The sequence below is a fragment of the Ornithorhynchus anatinus genome, chromosome 5 (genome assembly GCF_004115215.2).
Source record: "Ornithorhynchus anatinus isolate Pmale09 chromosome 5, mOrnAna1.pri.v4, whole genome shotgun sequence".
Classification (NCBI taxonomy): domain Eukaryota; kingdom Metazoa; phylum Chordata; class Mammalia; order Monotremata; family Ornithorhynchidae; genus Ornithorhynchus; species Ornithorhynchus anatinus.
This window is the reverse complement of record NC_041732.1, coordinates 55,863,817-55,877,072: the sequence shown is the minus strand read 5'-3', so window position 1 is coordinate 55,877,072 and position 13,256 is coordinate 55,863,817. Positions and strand designations below refer to the sequence as shown.

The window sequence follows — 13,256 nt, the reverse complement described above, 5'->3', positions numbered from 1 at the left end:
GCTCAAGAACAAGAGTCAGGAGCCCCTCTCTGTAACCTCCTTTGTGGCATGTGACTGGCGGTGATGAGAGTGAGTCAGTGATGCTGCATGAACAACCATCCCCATAATCCATTCCTCTGCCCAGGGTCTTGGTCCAGAGTGCCTCTCTCTCTCTCTCTCTCTCTCTCTCTCAGGGAGCCCATCCACTCACATGACACCACCCTCCTCAATGAGGCTGACTCCCCAAATCCACCTAAAGCCTGACCTTTCCCCAGCTATTTTTTTTGACTCTGCCACACACTGTTCTAAACAATGGGGTGGAGAGGAGGTAATGAGGATGGACACAGTCCATATCCCACAGGGGGCTCCAAGTCTTAATCTTCATTTTAGAGATGAGGTAACTGAGGCACGAAGAAGCTAAGTGACTTGCCCAAGGTCACAGAGCAGACAAGTGGCGGAGCCAGGATTAGAACCCTGGTTCTTCCCATTCCCAGGTCTGTGCTCTATCCATTAGGCCATCCTGTTTCTATCTTTTCCATCTCATACCTAGTAATGGTATTTATTGGCTTGATACTAAATGTGAGGAGCATTTATGGCTGTGAGGAGCAGCGTGGCTTAATGGAAAAAGCACAGGTTTGGGAGGCAGAGGTTGTGGGTTCTAATCCCGGTTCCGCCACTTGTCTGTTGAGTGACCTTGGGCAAGCCACTTCACTTCTCTGTGCTTCAGTTACCTCATCTATAAAATGGGGATTTAGACTGTGAGCCCCATGTAGGACAACCTAATTACCTTGTATATACCCCAGCACTTAGAACAGTGCTTGGCACATAGTAAGCACTTAACAAGTATCATCATTAGTATTATAAAATGCAGTATCCTGTACTGATCACTTGGGAATCTCCTGAAGCAGCAGCACAAAGCATATTTCCTACCCCCAAGCAGCTTCCACTCTAATCAGTTAATCAATCAATCATATTTATTCATTCATTCAATCGTATTTATTGAGCACTTGCTATGTGCAGAGCACTGTACTAAGCAGTTGGGAGAATATAACAGAGTTGTTAGATGTGTTCCTTTGCCACAATGAGCTTACAGCCTAGAGGGGGAGACAGGCATTAATATAAATAAATAGCAGGCATGTGCATAAGTTCTGTAGGAGAGGAGCAAGGAAGAGACTTTACAATCAGTGAAACCAGAATAAATAAAATGAATATTAAATTGAAATACATCAGTCTCAAGTGGTAATGGATGGTGTAAATGGATACATGAGCTCTATGTAGGCAGGGAACATGTCTACTAACTCTGTTTTATTGGACTCTCCCAAGAGCTTAATCCAATGCTCTGCACACAGTAAGTGCTCAATAAATGCCTTGGATGATGATGATGATGATGATTTTAAGTGTAAAAATGCATCAGACACAGCTCCAGTAGAATCAGGGGCGGCTTCCAGGTCTTCTCCACTTAGGTCTTCCTTCTGTGTCTCAAACTTAACATCTACCAATTGAACTTCTCAAGTTCCTACCTTTACCTTGTAAATCCTACCTTTTTCCCAAATTTCCCATCTTTGTACATAGTCCCACCATCCCCTACACATTTCCCAGATTCACCCTTTCTTCTTGAACCAGCTGCCCTCGGATTTTCCTCCTAGTCCAATTGGATCACTGCAACAGCTTCCTTGCTGGTCTCCCTAGTTCCACCTACTCCCCCGAGGCTGCCCAGATCATCTTTCTGAAACTTCACTCAGTACTTTTCTCCCCTCTCTGCAAAAATCTCCACTGGCCACCCAACTTCCTCTGCATCAAACACAAATTCCTTTCCTCAAGTTTCTCAACTACTTGGTCCATCTTCTCTATCAGCCTCTCTCATTCTTTGCTCCCTGAAAGTTCACCTCTTAACTGTACCTTCATTCATTCAGTCAGTTATATTTGTGTGGTTACTTTATGCAAAGCACTATACTAATCACTTGGGAAAGTACAATATAGCAGCATGATGTAGTGGATGGAGCACGGGCCTAGGCATGAGGTCATGGGTTCTATCCCAGCTCTGCCACTTGTCTGCTGTGTGACCTTGGGCAAGTCACTTCACTTCTCTGGGCCTCAGTTACCTCATCTGTAAAATGGGGATTGAGACTGTGAGCCTCATTTGGGACAGAAACTGTGTCCAACCCAATTTGCTTGTATTCACCCCAGGGCTTAGTACAGTGTCTGGCTCATAGTAAATGCTTAACAAATACCATAATTATCATTATTATTATTAATAAACAGACATATTCCCTGACCTCCCTCTTGGCCTGCTACTCCTCCCCACAAATCTTCCAGCTCTTGGCCCTCCCCACCTTCAAAGTCCTCCTAAAATCCCACCTCCTCCATGAAGACTGCTCTAATTAATTCCCAATACTCTTGAGTAGTATCAACCCAACAATCACCTCTTGATCTTGTCTATTTATACTCACCCTCTGCAGTTGTGAATATATAGCTAGTCAATTGAACATTCGTTTTTGTATTCTGACCAATCAATGGTATTTATTGAGCACTTACTATGTGCAGATCACTATATTCATTCATTCAATCATACTTACTGAGCGCTTACTGTGTGCAGAGCACTGCACTAAGCACTTGGAAAGTTCAATACAGCAATAGAGAGAGACAATCCCTGTCCACAACGGCCTTACAGTCGGGCAGGGGACCAGGGGTGGGGGTGGGGGGGCGTGGAGACAGACATCAAAACAAGTAAACAGGCATCAGTATAAATAAGTAGAATTACAGATATATATATATAGATATATAGATATATAGACATATATCTATATATATATGTGCTAAGCACTTGGGAGAGTACATTAGAATTAGCCCTTTTGCTGCCTATAATAATAATGATATTTGTTAAACGTTTCCTACATGCCAGGCTCTGCACTAAATGGAGTGGATACAAGCAAATCAGGTTGGACATAGTCCCTGTCCCACACAGGGCTCATGGTCTTAATCCCCATTTTACAGGTGAGGTAACTGAGGCACAGAGAAGTGAAGTGATTTGCCCAAGGCCACACAGCAGACAAGTAGCAGAGCCGGAATTAGAATCCACGAACTTCCAACTACCAGGCCCTTGCTCTGTGCACTATGCCATGCTGCTTCTTACAGTCTGATCCCTACCATAAAGAAATATGTTTATATTTGTTTCCCTAGGTCAGAGTGTAGTAGGCTTCTTCTGGGCAGTGAACAAGACTTGGGTTGCTGTTGAACTTTCCCAAGAACTCAATAATAATAATAATAGTGTTTGTTAAGTGCTATGTGCCAGGCACTGTACTAAGCACTGGGGTGGATGCAAGCAAATCAGGTTGGAGACAGTCCCTGTCCCACATGGGGCTCACAGTCTTAATCCCCATTTTACAGATGAGGTCACTAAGGCACAGAGAAGTGACTCACCCAAGGTCACACAGTAGACAAGTAGCTAGGACTCAGGTCCTTCTGACTCCCAGCCCAGTGCTCTATCCACTAGTCCACTCTGCTTCTTGAGTACTTGGGAAGTTACAAAGAGGCTACAAACTAGCAGAAAACAGTGACGTAAAATAATTTATGAACAGGAGGAAGAAGGGCTCAAACAGTGGAGTCTGTAAAATGATATGCACAAAAGCGCAACAAGAAGTAGTGACTGCAGAAGTGCAGAGTTGATAGTGAAGAGGATGTGAGCTGGGGAGAAGAAAAAGTAATCCTGGAAAGCCTCCGGAAGGAAACGTAATTTCAGCAGGGCTTTGAAGATAGGGAGGCAGTGGCCTAGCCGATTTGAAGGGAGGAGGGGAAGTTCCAAGGTTCCAAGGAAAAGGAAGAGTCTGAGCCTGAGATAGTCTGAGTGAGAGACAGTGACTAGAGAGAGAGAGAACGAACAGGAAATAAAATATTAATTCTACTCCTCCAAGCCCCCCTGCCTCTGCTATTGCAGAAGCTGAGGAAGAGGGGGCAGGAGGAAACCCCTTTTGTGGGGAGCAGTCCTAGGAAGGGGCTCCATTCTGGCTTAGGTTTAAGGTCAGACACCCCCTCCCCGCTCCACCCCCAGTTCTCCTTCCCCATGGGTCTACAGGGAGGGTGGCAGGGATGGTTGGGGGGGGGCACCTGAGTCTGTTTTCATCTCAGCCCTGTGGGGCTCCAGGGAGGGTCACTGAGTTACCTAATTCTTCCCTCTCTCCTTCCCCCTCTCACCTTTTTTCCCTTCTTTTCCTCCTGGTCACTTCCTGGGTTAGTATAGAGGAAAACCACCTCTGCCAGCTCCCACCTGGCTTGCCCCTAGGGCAAAGATGCTTCCTGGACTGGTGAATAAATCCATCCAGGGAGGCCTGGTGGATAATAATAATAAAAATGATGATGGCATTTAAGTGCTTACTATGTGCCAAGCACTGTTCTGAGCACTGGAGGGGTACAAGGTAATCAGGTTGTCCCACACAGGGCTCACAGTCTTAATCCCCATTTTACAGATGAGGGAACTGAGGCCCAGAGAAGTGAAGTGACTTGCCCAAAGTCACACAGCTGACAAGTGGTGGATCCGGGATTAGAACCCATGACCCCTGACTCCCAAGCCCGGGCTCTTTCCACTGAGCCACGCTGCAGGTCTGGGAGTCAGACGGAGCTGGGTTCTAATCCTGGTTCTGTCACTTGTCTCCTATGTGACCTTGAACAAGTCTCTGTCCCTCAATTCCCTCATCTGTAAAATGAAGATTGAGACTGTGAGCCCCATATGGGACAGGGACTGTGTCCAACCTGATTTGCTTGTATCTACCCCAGCACCAGAACAGTGCCTGGCACATAGTAAGCACCTAACAAATGCCACAATTACTATTATTATCCATCCCTGCTTCTCTAGTCATCACTGCAGCAGCAATGCAGCTCCTTGCTTTCTCCCAGCCAATGGGCCCTTGCAGACGAGCTCTGAGGCAGGAGAATGCACGGGATGACTTCTGTGAGATCTACAGTGATGAGCATGGGAGAGGCAGGGATCAGACCCAACACTGGGGGCTTTCTGGTTTGAACCCCCAAACTTCCAATGTTTGCCCACCGATCTCTGCTTTAAACAGCATGGCGTAGTGGTTAAGGCAGGGACCTGAAGTCAGAATGTCATGGATTCTAATCCCATGGATTCTAATCCCAGCTCTGCCATGTGACTGCTGTGTGACTTTGGGCAAGTCACTTCACTTCTCTGGGCCTCAGATACTTCATCTATAACACAGGGATTGAGAAGCAGCGTGGCTCACTGGAAAGAGCACGGGCTGTGGAGTCAGAGGTCATGGGTTCGAACCCCAGCTCTGCCATTTGCCAGCTGTGTGACTTTGGGCAAGTCACTTAACTTCTCAGTGCCTCAGATCCCTCATCTGTAAAATGGGGATTAAGACTGTGAGCCCCACGTGGGACAACCTTATTCCCCTGTGTCTACCCCAGCGCTTAGAACAGTGCTCGGCACATAGTAAGCGCTTAACAAATACCAACATTATTATTATTATTATTGTGCTTAACAAATACCATTATCATTATTATTAGCAGAGGTCAACTGGGGTCTTGGAGGCACCTGGTCCTAGGGTCGCCAAGGGCCTGAGCTAGGCGAAACACTCGGCGAACACCGGTCTCTGAGCCTTCTTGTCCACCGTGTCCGGATAGGGTCGGGGTGTTCCGGGCATGGCCACGGGGCCAGAGCAGGGAAGGAGGGGAGGATCCTGGCCTCGTGAAAAGAGCATGGGCCTTGGGGTGTCCTTGGGCAAGTCACTTAATTTCTCTGTGCCTCAGTTCCTTAATCTGTAAAATGGGGATTCAATCCTTCTCCGTCCGATTTAGACAGTAAGCCCTATATGGGACAGGGACTGATGGGACAGGGACTAAATCCAACCTAGTTATCTTGTAACCACCCCAGTCCTGAGAACAGTGCTTGCTACACAGTAAGCGCAAGCAGCGTGGATAGTGGAAAGTGTACGGGTTTGGGAGTCTGAGGACGTGGATTCTAAGATCAGCTCTGCCACTTGTCTCCTGTGTGACCTTGGGCAAGCCACTTAACTTCTGTATACCTGTTACCTCATCCGTAAAATGGGAATTAAAACCGTGAGCCCCACGTGGGACAACCTGATTACTGTATATCTACCCCAGCTCTTAGTGCTTGGCACATAGTAAGCGCTTAAATACCATTACTATTATTATTATTTCTTAAACGGAGCATGGATGGGGTGGGAATTCCTGGGCCCCGGATTTAGGGACACCCAGCCGCGACCTCCCCTCCCTTTCCCCCTCCCTCCAGGCCTCTCGATCTTTCCGGCTCCGCGGGGCTGACTGTTCAGGAAGTTTCCGGGCAACACCCCGACCGATCAGTAAAACCGCAGACAGACACCGAATCTCAGCCTCGCCCTCCTGTGAGCCTCCCAGCCCGCAGCCACCGCACTGACCCGAGACGGGTGGAAATGGTGGGCGGGGCGCTCAGCCCCTCTGCAAAGGACCGGCTACGGCTCTCCAGAAACCCTGTCCTCCACCGCTTGTTTTTTTTTGGGGGGGGGGGGGGCGATAAGGGTCTGTCCAGTAAAGGGTCCAAACCTGGACGCTAAACTCCGCGAGGGATGGGGGGTGAGATGCAGCGTGGTTTAGTGGCAAGAGCACGGGCTTGGCAGTCTAAGGATGTGGGTTCTAATCCTGGCTCCTCCACTTGTCTGCTGTGTGACCTTGGGCAAGTCACTTCACTGTACCTCAGTTCCCTCATCTGTAAAATGGGGATTATTGATAACAATAACAATGGCATGTTAAGCACTTACTATGTGCCAAGCACTGTTCCAGCCGCTGGGGTAGATACAAGATAATCAGGTTGTCCCACGTGGGGCTCACAGACTTAATCCCCTTTTTACAGATGAGGTAACTGAGCCACCAGAGAAGTGGTTCAGATTAAAACAGATTAAGGGAGCCCCACATGGGACACCCTGATTACCTTATATCTACCTCAGTGCTTAGCACATAGTAAGCGCTTAACAAATAGCATCATTATTATTATTACCACAGCAATTAGAAAAGTGCTTGGTACATAGTAAGAGTTTATTCTATATTCAATAGTATTTACTGAGCATTTACTATGTGCAGAGCAATACACTAAGCGCTTGGAATGTACAATTTGGCAACAGAGACCATCCCTGCCCAATGACAAATACCATCATTATTATTATTATTACCACAGCAATTAGAAAAGTGCTTGGCACATAGCAAGTGCTTATTCTATATTCAATAGTATTTATTGAACGCTTACTATGTGCAGAGCACTACACTAAGCGCTTGAAATGTATAATTCGGCAACAGATAGACCATCCTTTCCCAATGACAAATACCATCATTATTATTATTATTACCACAGCAATTAGAAAAGTGCTTGACACATAGTAAGCTTTTAACAAATACCACTTATTATTATGATTATTAAGAGTGTTAGGATGGGGCGCTCCGTTTGCAACCCCGAAACCGAGTTACGGTTGAGAAGCAGCATGGCTCAGTGGAAACAACACGGGCTTTGGAGTCAGAGGTCACGGGTTCGAATCCCGGCTCTGCCGCTTGTCAGCTGTGTGACTGTGGGCAAGTTACTCAACTTCTCTATGCCTCAGTTACCTCATGTGTAAAATGAGGATTAAGAGTGTGAGCCCCACGTGGGACAACCTGATTCCCCGTGTCTTCCCCAGCGCTTAGAACAGTGCTCTGTGGAAAGAGCATGGGCTTTGGAGTCAGGGCTCATGAGTTCGAATCCCAGCTCTGCCACTTGTCAGCTGTGTGACTGTGGCCAAGTCACTTCACTTCTCTGTGCCTCAGTTCCCTCATCTGTAAAATGGGGATTAAGACTGGGAGCCCCACGTGGGACAACCTGATTCCCCTATGTCTACCCCAGCGCTTAGAACAGTGCTCGGCACAAAGTAAGCGCTTAACAAATACCAACATTATTATTATAGTAAGCGCTTAACAAATACCGACATTATTATTGAATGAATGAATGAATGAATGAATGAATGAAGTGACGTTGGGGCCTGCAGTTCCGCCAAGAGGCGGCCAGGTGGCGCCCAAGCGCCGCGCTGAGCTCTGCCCGCCGGCGCCCCGAGCCGACAGGTCCTGCTGCAGAGACCCCGGGTGCCCCCGCCCCCCTAAAATGCAAAGACGCCCGAGGCGGAGGTCAAACCCAGTCCCCGGATCGGAGATCGCCGTCCCTCGAGACCTCTAAGGAAGGAGCACAGGCTCCCTCTTTCCCAGGGCGGGATCATCAGGTCTGGGAGTCCCAAGGACCTGGGTTCTAATCCTGGTTCTGTCCCTGGTCTCCTGTGTGACCTTGAACAAGTCACTTCTCTGAGCCTCAGTTCCCTCATCTGTACAATGAAGATTGAAACCCATATGGGTCAGGGGCTGTGTCCCAACTAGATTCTCTGGTATCCACCCCACTCTCCGGGGGGGGGGGGGGGGGAGGCAGAGGGTTGATCCCCGGGACCTGGGGGTTCCACCCAGCGTGGGGCTTCAAGCACCAGGAGGAGCAAGCGCCCTCCCAAGAAGTCCCAGACTTCTTGGGAAGGCTTTTCCCCCTTACCTCATAAGGGGCTCCCCCCTCCCTCCCGGCCACAAAGTTGGCCTGTGGCGAACCCGAGATCGACAAGCCCGGTTCGGGCCCGACCCCTTCCAATCCGGTGCCGGGCGGAGGGGGCCACGGATAGGCCCCGGTGTGTGGTCGTCTGCGTCGGGTGCAGGGGTGGGGAGGGGTCCCCGGGGTCTGGGGCCCCGAGCATCCCTTTCCCACCCCCTTCCCCGACGCCGGGACTGCGGCCCCGCGTCTCGGTTTCCAGTCCGGACGGGGGCCAGGCCGCCGGCGCGGGCTGGTCGGGCTGCCGAAGGGGGCGGGGGAGCCGGAGGGCAGGAGGGGGCGGGGTTTTCCCATGGCCCGGCTCCGGGCCGGGTGCGCGGCCGCACGGCTGCCGGCGCGGGGCCCGGAGCGCTTCGGCACGTGCTCCCGGTGGATGAAGCGCCGGGCCGCAGCGCGCACGCGCGCCCGCCGCCGCCGCCGGGCCCCCGCCGCCCCGATGATTGACAGCTCAGCCCCCGCCGGCCAATCAGAGCGCGGCGCCCGGCGGTCCCGCGCCGCCGATTGGCCGCCCCGCCGGGCCCCGGCCCGAGCCGCCTCGCGTGCCGGCACAGCTGCTCGCCGCGGCCGGCGGGGGCGGCCCCGACCGCACCGGCCGCCCGAGGGCGGGGACCGAGGCCGCTCGCCCCGGGCTGGCGGCGGGACCCTCGGCGCCGCTCCCACCTCCACGGCTGGGAAACGGCGCCCGAACGGGGCCTGGCCCCGCGCTGCAGTCGTCAGCAGCTCAGGGGGGGAGACCCCGGGCTTGGGAGGCGGAGGTCGTGGGTTCAAATCATCCCCTGGTCGGCTGGGTGACGTGGGGCGAGTCACTTCTCCGAGCCTCGGCTTCCCTCGTCTGGAACACGGCGGGGGGGGGGGGGGGGAAAAGACTGAGCCCCACGTGGGACAAGCTGATCACCTTGTATCCCCCTCCCAGCTCTTAGAACAGTGCTTTGCACATAGTAAGCGCTTAACAAATGCCATGATTATTGTTGTGATGATGCAGCCCCCCACCCTGGGGACTCAAGACCTGATAGGCCGCCTGCGGGACCACCTCTGGCCTCTCTGCGGGGCCTCCACCAGACCTGCTCCCCGTGCACCCCGGCGCTCTAGAAACAGCATAAGGCGTCTTCTGCTGTCTCCAGAGGGCGAAAACCGGCACCGCGCGTGCCCAGGCCGCCCGGGCTGACTCTTCTTCCTCTCCCAAAGACCGGGCCCGGCGTGCGGCTCCCTCCCTGGCCCCTTGCCCGGCTCCCGCGGGGGGTCCCGCACCCCCGGCGGGAGGTCGGTCGGGATGGAGGAGGAGGGAGGTGGTTAGTGCCCTCTCTCTCTCTCTCTCTTTCCCTCCCACGCACATCCTCCCCCCTCCCGGCTCGCTCTCCCGAGGTGGCTGGCGCTCGGCCGTAGCGCCCGAGGACATGCTTTTGTTGCACGTTCCCGACCTCCGGCTGGGGGGGGGGGGGGAGGGAGGGAGGAGGGAGAGCAGCGCGTGACTGACAGGTCGCGGGGGCGGTGGCCAATCAGCGGCTCGGCCCGGGCCCCTGTGGGGTGAGCCCGGCGCCCATTGGCTGGCGCGAGTGTGGGAAAGAATGCCGAGAGGGTTTCACACGAATGGGCGGCGGCGGCGCGCACATAAATAAGGGCGGCGGCGGCGGCGGGGGCCCGAGTGCGGCGAGGAAAGGCCTGGGGGACGGGCTAACCGGGATAGAAGGCCTGGCAGCAAGGCGAGAGCGACGCTCAGTGATCCCCGACCTCGGGTCGTTCCCCCCCCCCCTTTGGAAAAGAGAAAAAAAAAATCCCCTAAAAGGACCCAGGACCACGCGCCTCCCTAAAAGACCGCCCCTGCTTTTCCCACGAGGGAAGCGCTTGATTTTTTTTTTTTCCCACGAGGGAAGCGTCTGATGCGCGACATGCCGGCCGATACCCTGGAGAAGCCCAGCGCCTCCCCGCTGGCTGGCGCCCCGGCCAGCTCCAGCCAGACGCCGGACAAGCCCAGGAGCGCCAGCGAGCATCGCAAGGTGGGGCGACGATGGAGGGGAAGGAGTGGATCGGGGAGGGGGGGAGGTCAGGGATCGGGGAGGGGGGAGGGGGCTGGGGACCACCTCCCCTTTTTTTCCTCTCTGATCCCCTTCTTCTGTCTTCCCCTCCTTTAGTCCTCAAAACCCATCATGGAGAAGAGGCGCCGCGCGCGCATCAACGAGAGCTTGGGGCAACTCAAGACGCTGATCCTGGACGCGCTGAAGAAGGATGTAAGTTGGGGTGTTGGAGGCCGAAGTGGGGGGCGAGGGCGACTAACGGGGTCGGGACCTTCCTCATCGGTCCTCCTTCCTCCCCCTCTCCCGCAGAGCTCCCGCCACTCGAAGCTGGAGAAGGCTGATATCCTGGAAATGACCGTCAAACACCTGCGGAGCCTTCAGCGGGCCCAGATGACAGGTGAGCGGGCGTGGGTCACTCAGGGGGCGAGGGTCACTCACGGGGAAGCGTGTCCCCTCGTCCGGTCCGGCGGCTCGATGACCCCTCCAAGTAACCCTCCCTCCACCCCCTATTTCCCCGCAGCAGCTCTCAGCGCTGACCCCTCGGTCCTCGGAAAATACCGCGCCGGATTCAACGAGTGCATGAACGAGGTGACCCGTTTCCTGTCCACCTGCGAGGGCGTCAGCTCGGACGTCCGTTCGCGGCTCCTGAGCCATCTGGCAGCCTGCCTGGGTCAGCTCGTACCTCTGTCCTACCCGCCGCCGCCCTCCGGCCCGCCGCCCACCCACCTGGCCCCTCCGCCGTCCCTGCCCGTCCAGCTGTCCGGTCCTGCAGCCGCCGGCTCCGGCCCCTGCAAGATGGCCCCGGCCGAGGCCCTGTCCCCCAAACTCTACGGCGGCTTCCAGCTCGTCCCGGCCACCGACGGCCAATTCGCCTTCCTCATCCCCGGTCCGGCCTTCGCCTCCTCCCCCGCCGCCGGAGGTCCGGTCCTGCCGCTCTTTGCCAGCCCGTCGGGGCCCATCGGGGCCGGCGGGGGACCGGGGAGTGCGGGAGGGTCTCCCGCCGCCCCCTCCTCCCCGGTCCAGGGCCTCACGTCCTTCGGGGGCACCGGGAAACGGGCGCCCAGCCCGGGCCTGGACCGCAGCCAGTCCGTCTGGAGGCCTTGGTGACGCCTCCGGCCCCCAACTTCGGGACAAACTTTCTGGGGCGGGGGTGGGAGGGGGGGGGGGTGGGGAGGGAGGGAGAGAAACTTTTGCCAAAGGCGAAACGTGTTTCGTTCCGTTGTAGGGAACGCTTAGGACACTCTTTCTCGAGAGGATTTTATTTATTTCCAGATGCTGGAAAGTGAAGCTCTAGTTTTTGTTTTTTTTACAGGAAAATAAACGCCTTTATCCCAGGGGGAAAAGTCGATAGAGTGTATCCACGTCACCGTGTGGTGGCTCGCTGTGTCTCTTCTTTGTCGAGATTAAAAGAAACAACCAAACTGCGATCCAGCTAGTATAAATCAATTAAGAAACCGGCGCCGGGGGCTAAAGGGGGCTGGGGGGCGGGGAGATCAGGCCACGCTCCGCTCCACGTTTCCCCGTCTCCTTTCAGGACACCTTAGGTGATTTGGGGAGGGGGTGGAGTTCCCTGGGATGGGGCTCTATGTCACCTCGGTTTCCCGCCACCTTTCCTTGGGAAGGAGGGGGGAGGGGCTGTCTGTGGAGCGGGGACTGGGAAAGTGCCTGGAAGCTGCACACACACACACACACACACACCCCGCGTCAGGACGCCCAGCGCAGCCACTGGTCGTGCCTGGGCAAGGCCTTGCTCACAATAACGGCCGGGGAGAAAGGGTGGACCCTGGACCCGCCCCAGTTCCTGCAGGAAAGGCCATTCGGGGATGGGAGGGAAGCCTTCCCTCCCCCGCCCCTCCGGGCTGTTCCCTGGAAGAGGCGGGTGGATGACACCAGCCCGAGGGGACAAGGGCCGGGGCTCCGTTTGCTCTGCCTCCCTCCCCAGGGTGAGTTGATATCAGGTACCGGTGGGACAGTGTCCGCCAAGTTCGGACACGGGGACTGTCCAATCTTCTGGCTTTGGATCCTCAAGGCCCTGAGAGCCCAAGCAGAGTCCAAATTTGGGTCCCCTCAGTTTTACCGGGTTCTGGTCCAGGGAATTAAGGTCCTCTCCCCCTTGTAGCATCTGATAAGGCCCCGGTGCAGCGTCTGCCCCACACTATAAGGGTGAGTTCAAAGGTACCAGACCCTGGGGTCCTGGGCACAAACGGGGGTGGCAGTCCCTTTCCACCCAAACACACACACATCCTCGAGCCTAGGTTGAGAAGGTGGGAGAGGCTTGGAGCGGGGTCTTCTGCTTTTCTCCCTCGCCCTCCCATCCACTCACACTCCTCTGGCCTCAGACTGAGGCTGAAACTCTGTTTCCAGGGCTCAGTCTTAGGACCAGCTGTAAAATGGGGTTTAAGGCTATTCAGGTAGTCCAGAGGCGAGTGGGACCCCTAATAATAATAATAATGTTGGTATTTGTTAAGCGCTTTCTATGTGCCGAGCACTGTTCTAAGCGCTGGGGTAGATACAAAGTAATCAGGTTGTCCCACGTAAGACTCAATCCCCATTTTACAGATGAGTTAACTGAGGCACTGAGAAGTTAAGTGACTTGCCCAAAGTTGCACAGCTGGTAGGTGGCAGAACCGGAATTAGAACCCTTGACCTCT

The 13,256-nt window shown here is 54.4% G+C and overlaps 1 protein-coding gene across 2 annotated transcripts; it reads left to right on the top strand.

The window, feature by feature from the left end:
• The first annotated feature begins 10,239 nt into the window (after window positions 1–10,239).
• HES4 (hes family bHLH transcription factor 4) lies at window positions 10,240–12,032 on the top strand. 2 transcript variants are annotated; one of them, XM_029064515.1, is made up of 4 exons: window positions 10,240–10,587; window positions 10,723–10,818; window positions 10,915–11,002; window positions 11,129–12,032. In XM_029064515.1, exons 1-4 carry the CDS (start codon window positions 10,471–10,473, stop codon window positions 11,710–11,712), a joined length of 885 nt encoding a protein of 294 aa, XP_028920348.1. In that variant the 5' UTR covers window positions 10,240–10,470; the 3' UTR covers window positions 11,713–12,032. The 2 variants fall into 2 exon arrangements, with proteins under 2 accessions (XP_028920348.1, XP_028920347.1); XM_029064514.1 differs by having other exon boundaries at window positions 11,126–12,032.
• Window positions 12,033–13,256: the final 1,224 nt, after the last annotated feature.

Excerpts from the sequence above, each read along its gene's own strand:
- HES4 (XM_029064514.1), top strand. The coding sequence starts at position 10,471 with ATGCGCGACATGCCGGCCGATACCCTGGAGAAGCCCAGCGCCTCCCCG. Across the intron at positions 10,819-10,914 it reads TGGACGCGCTGAAGAAGGAT|AGCTCCCGCCACTCGAAGCT; the intron begins GTAAGTTGGGGT and ends CCTCTCCCGCAG. Across the intron at positions 11,003-11,125 it reads TCAGCGGGCCCAGATGACAG|CAGCTCTCAGCGCTGACCCC; the intron begins GTGAGCGGGCGT and ends ATTTCCCCGCAG.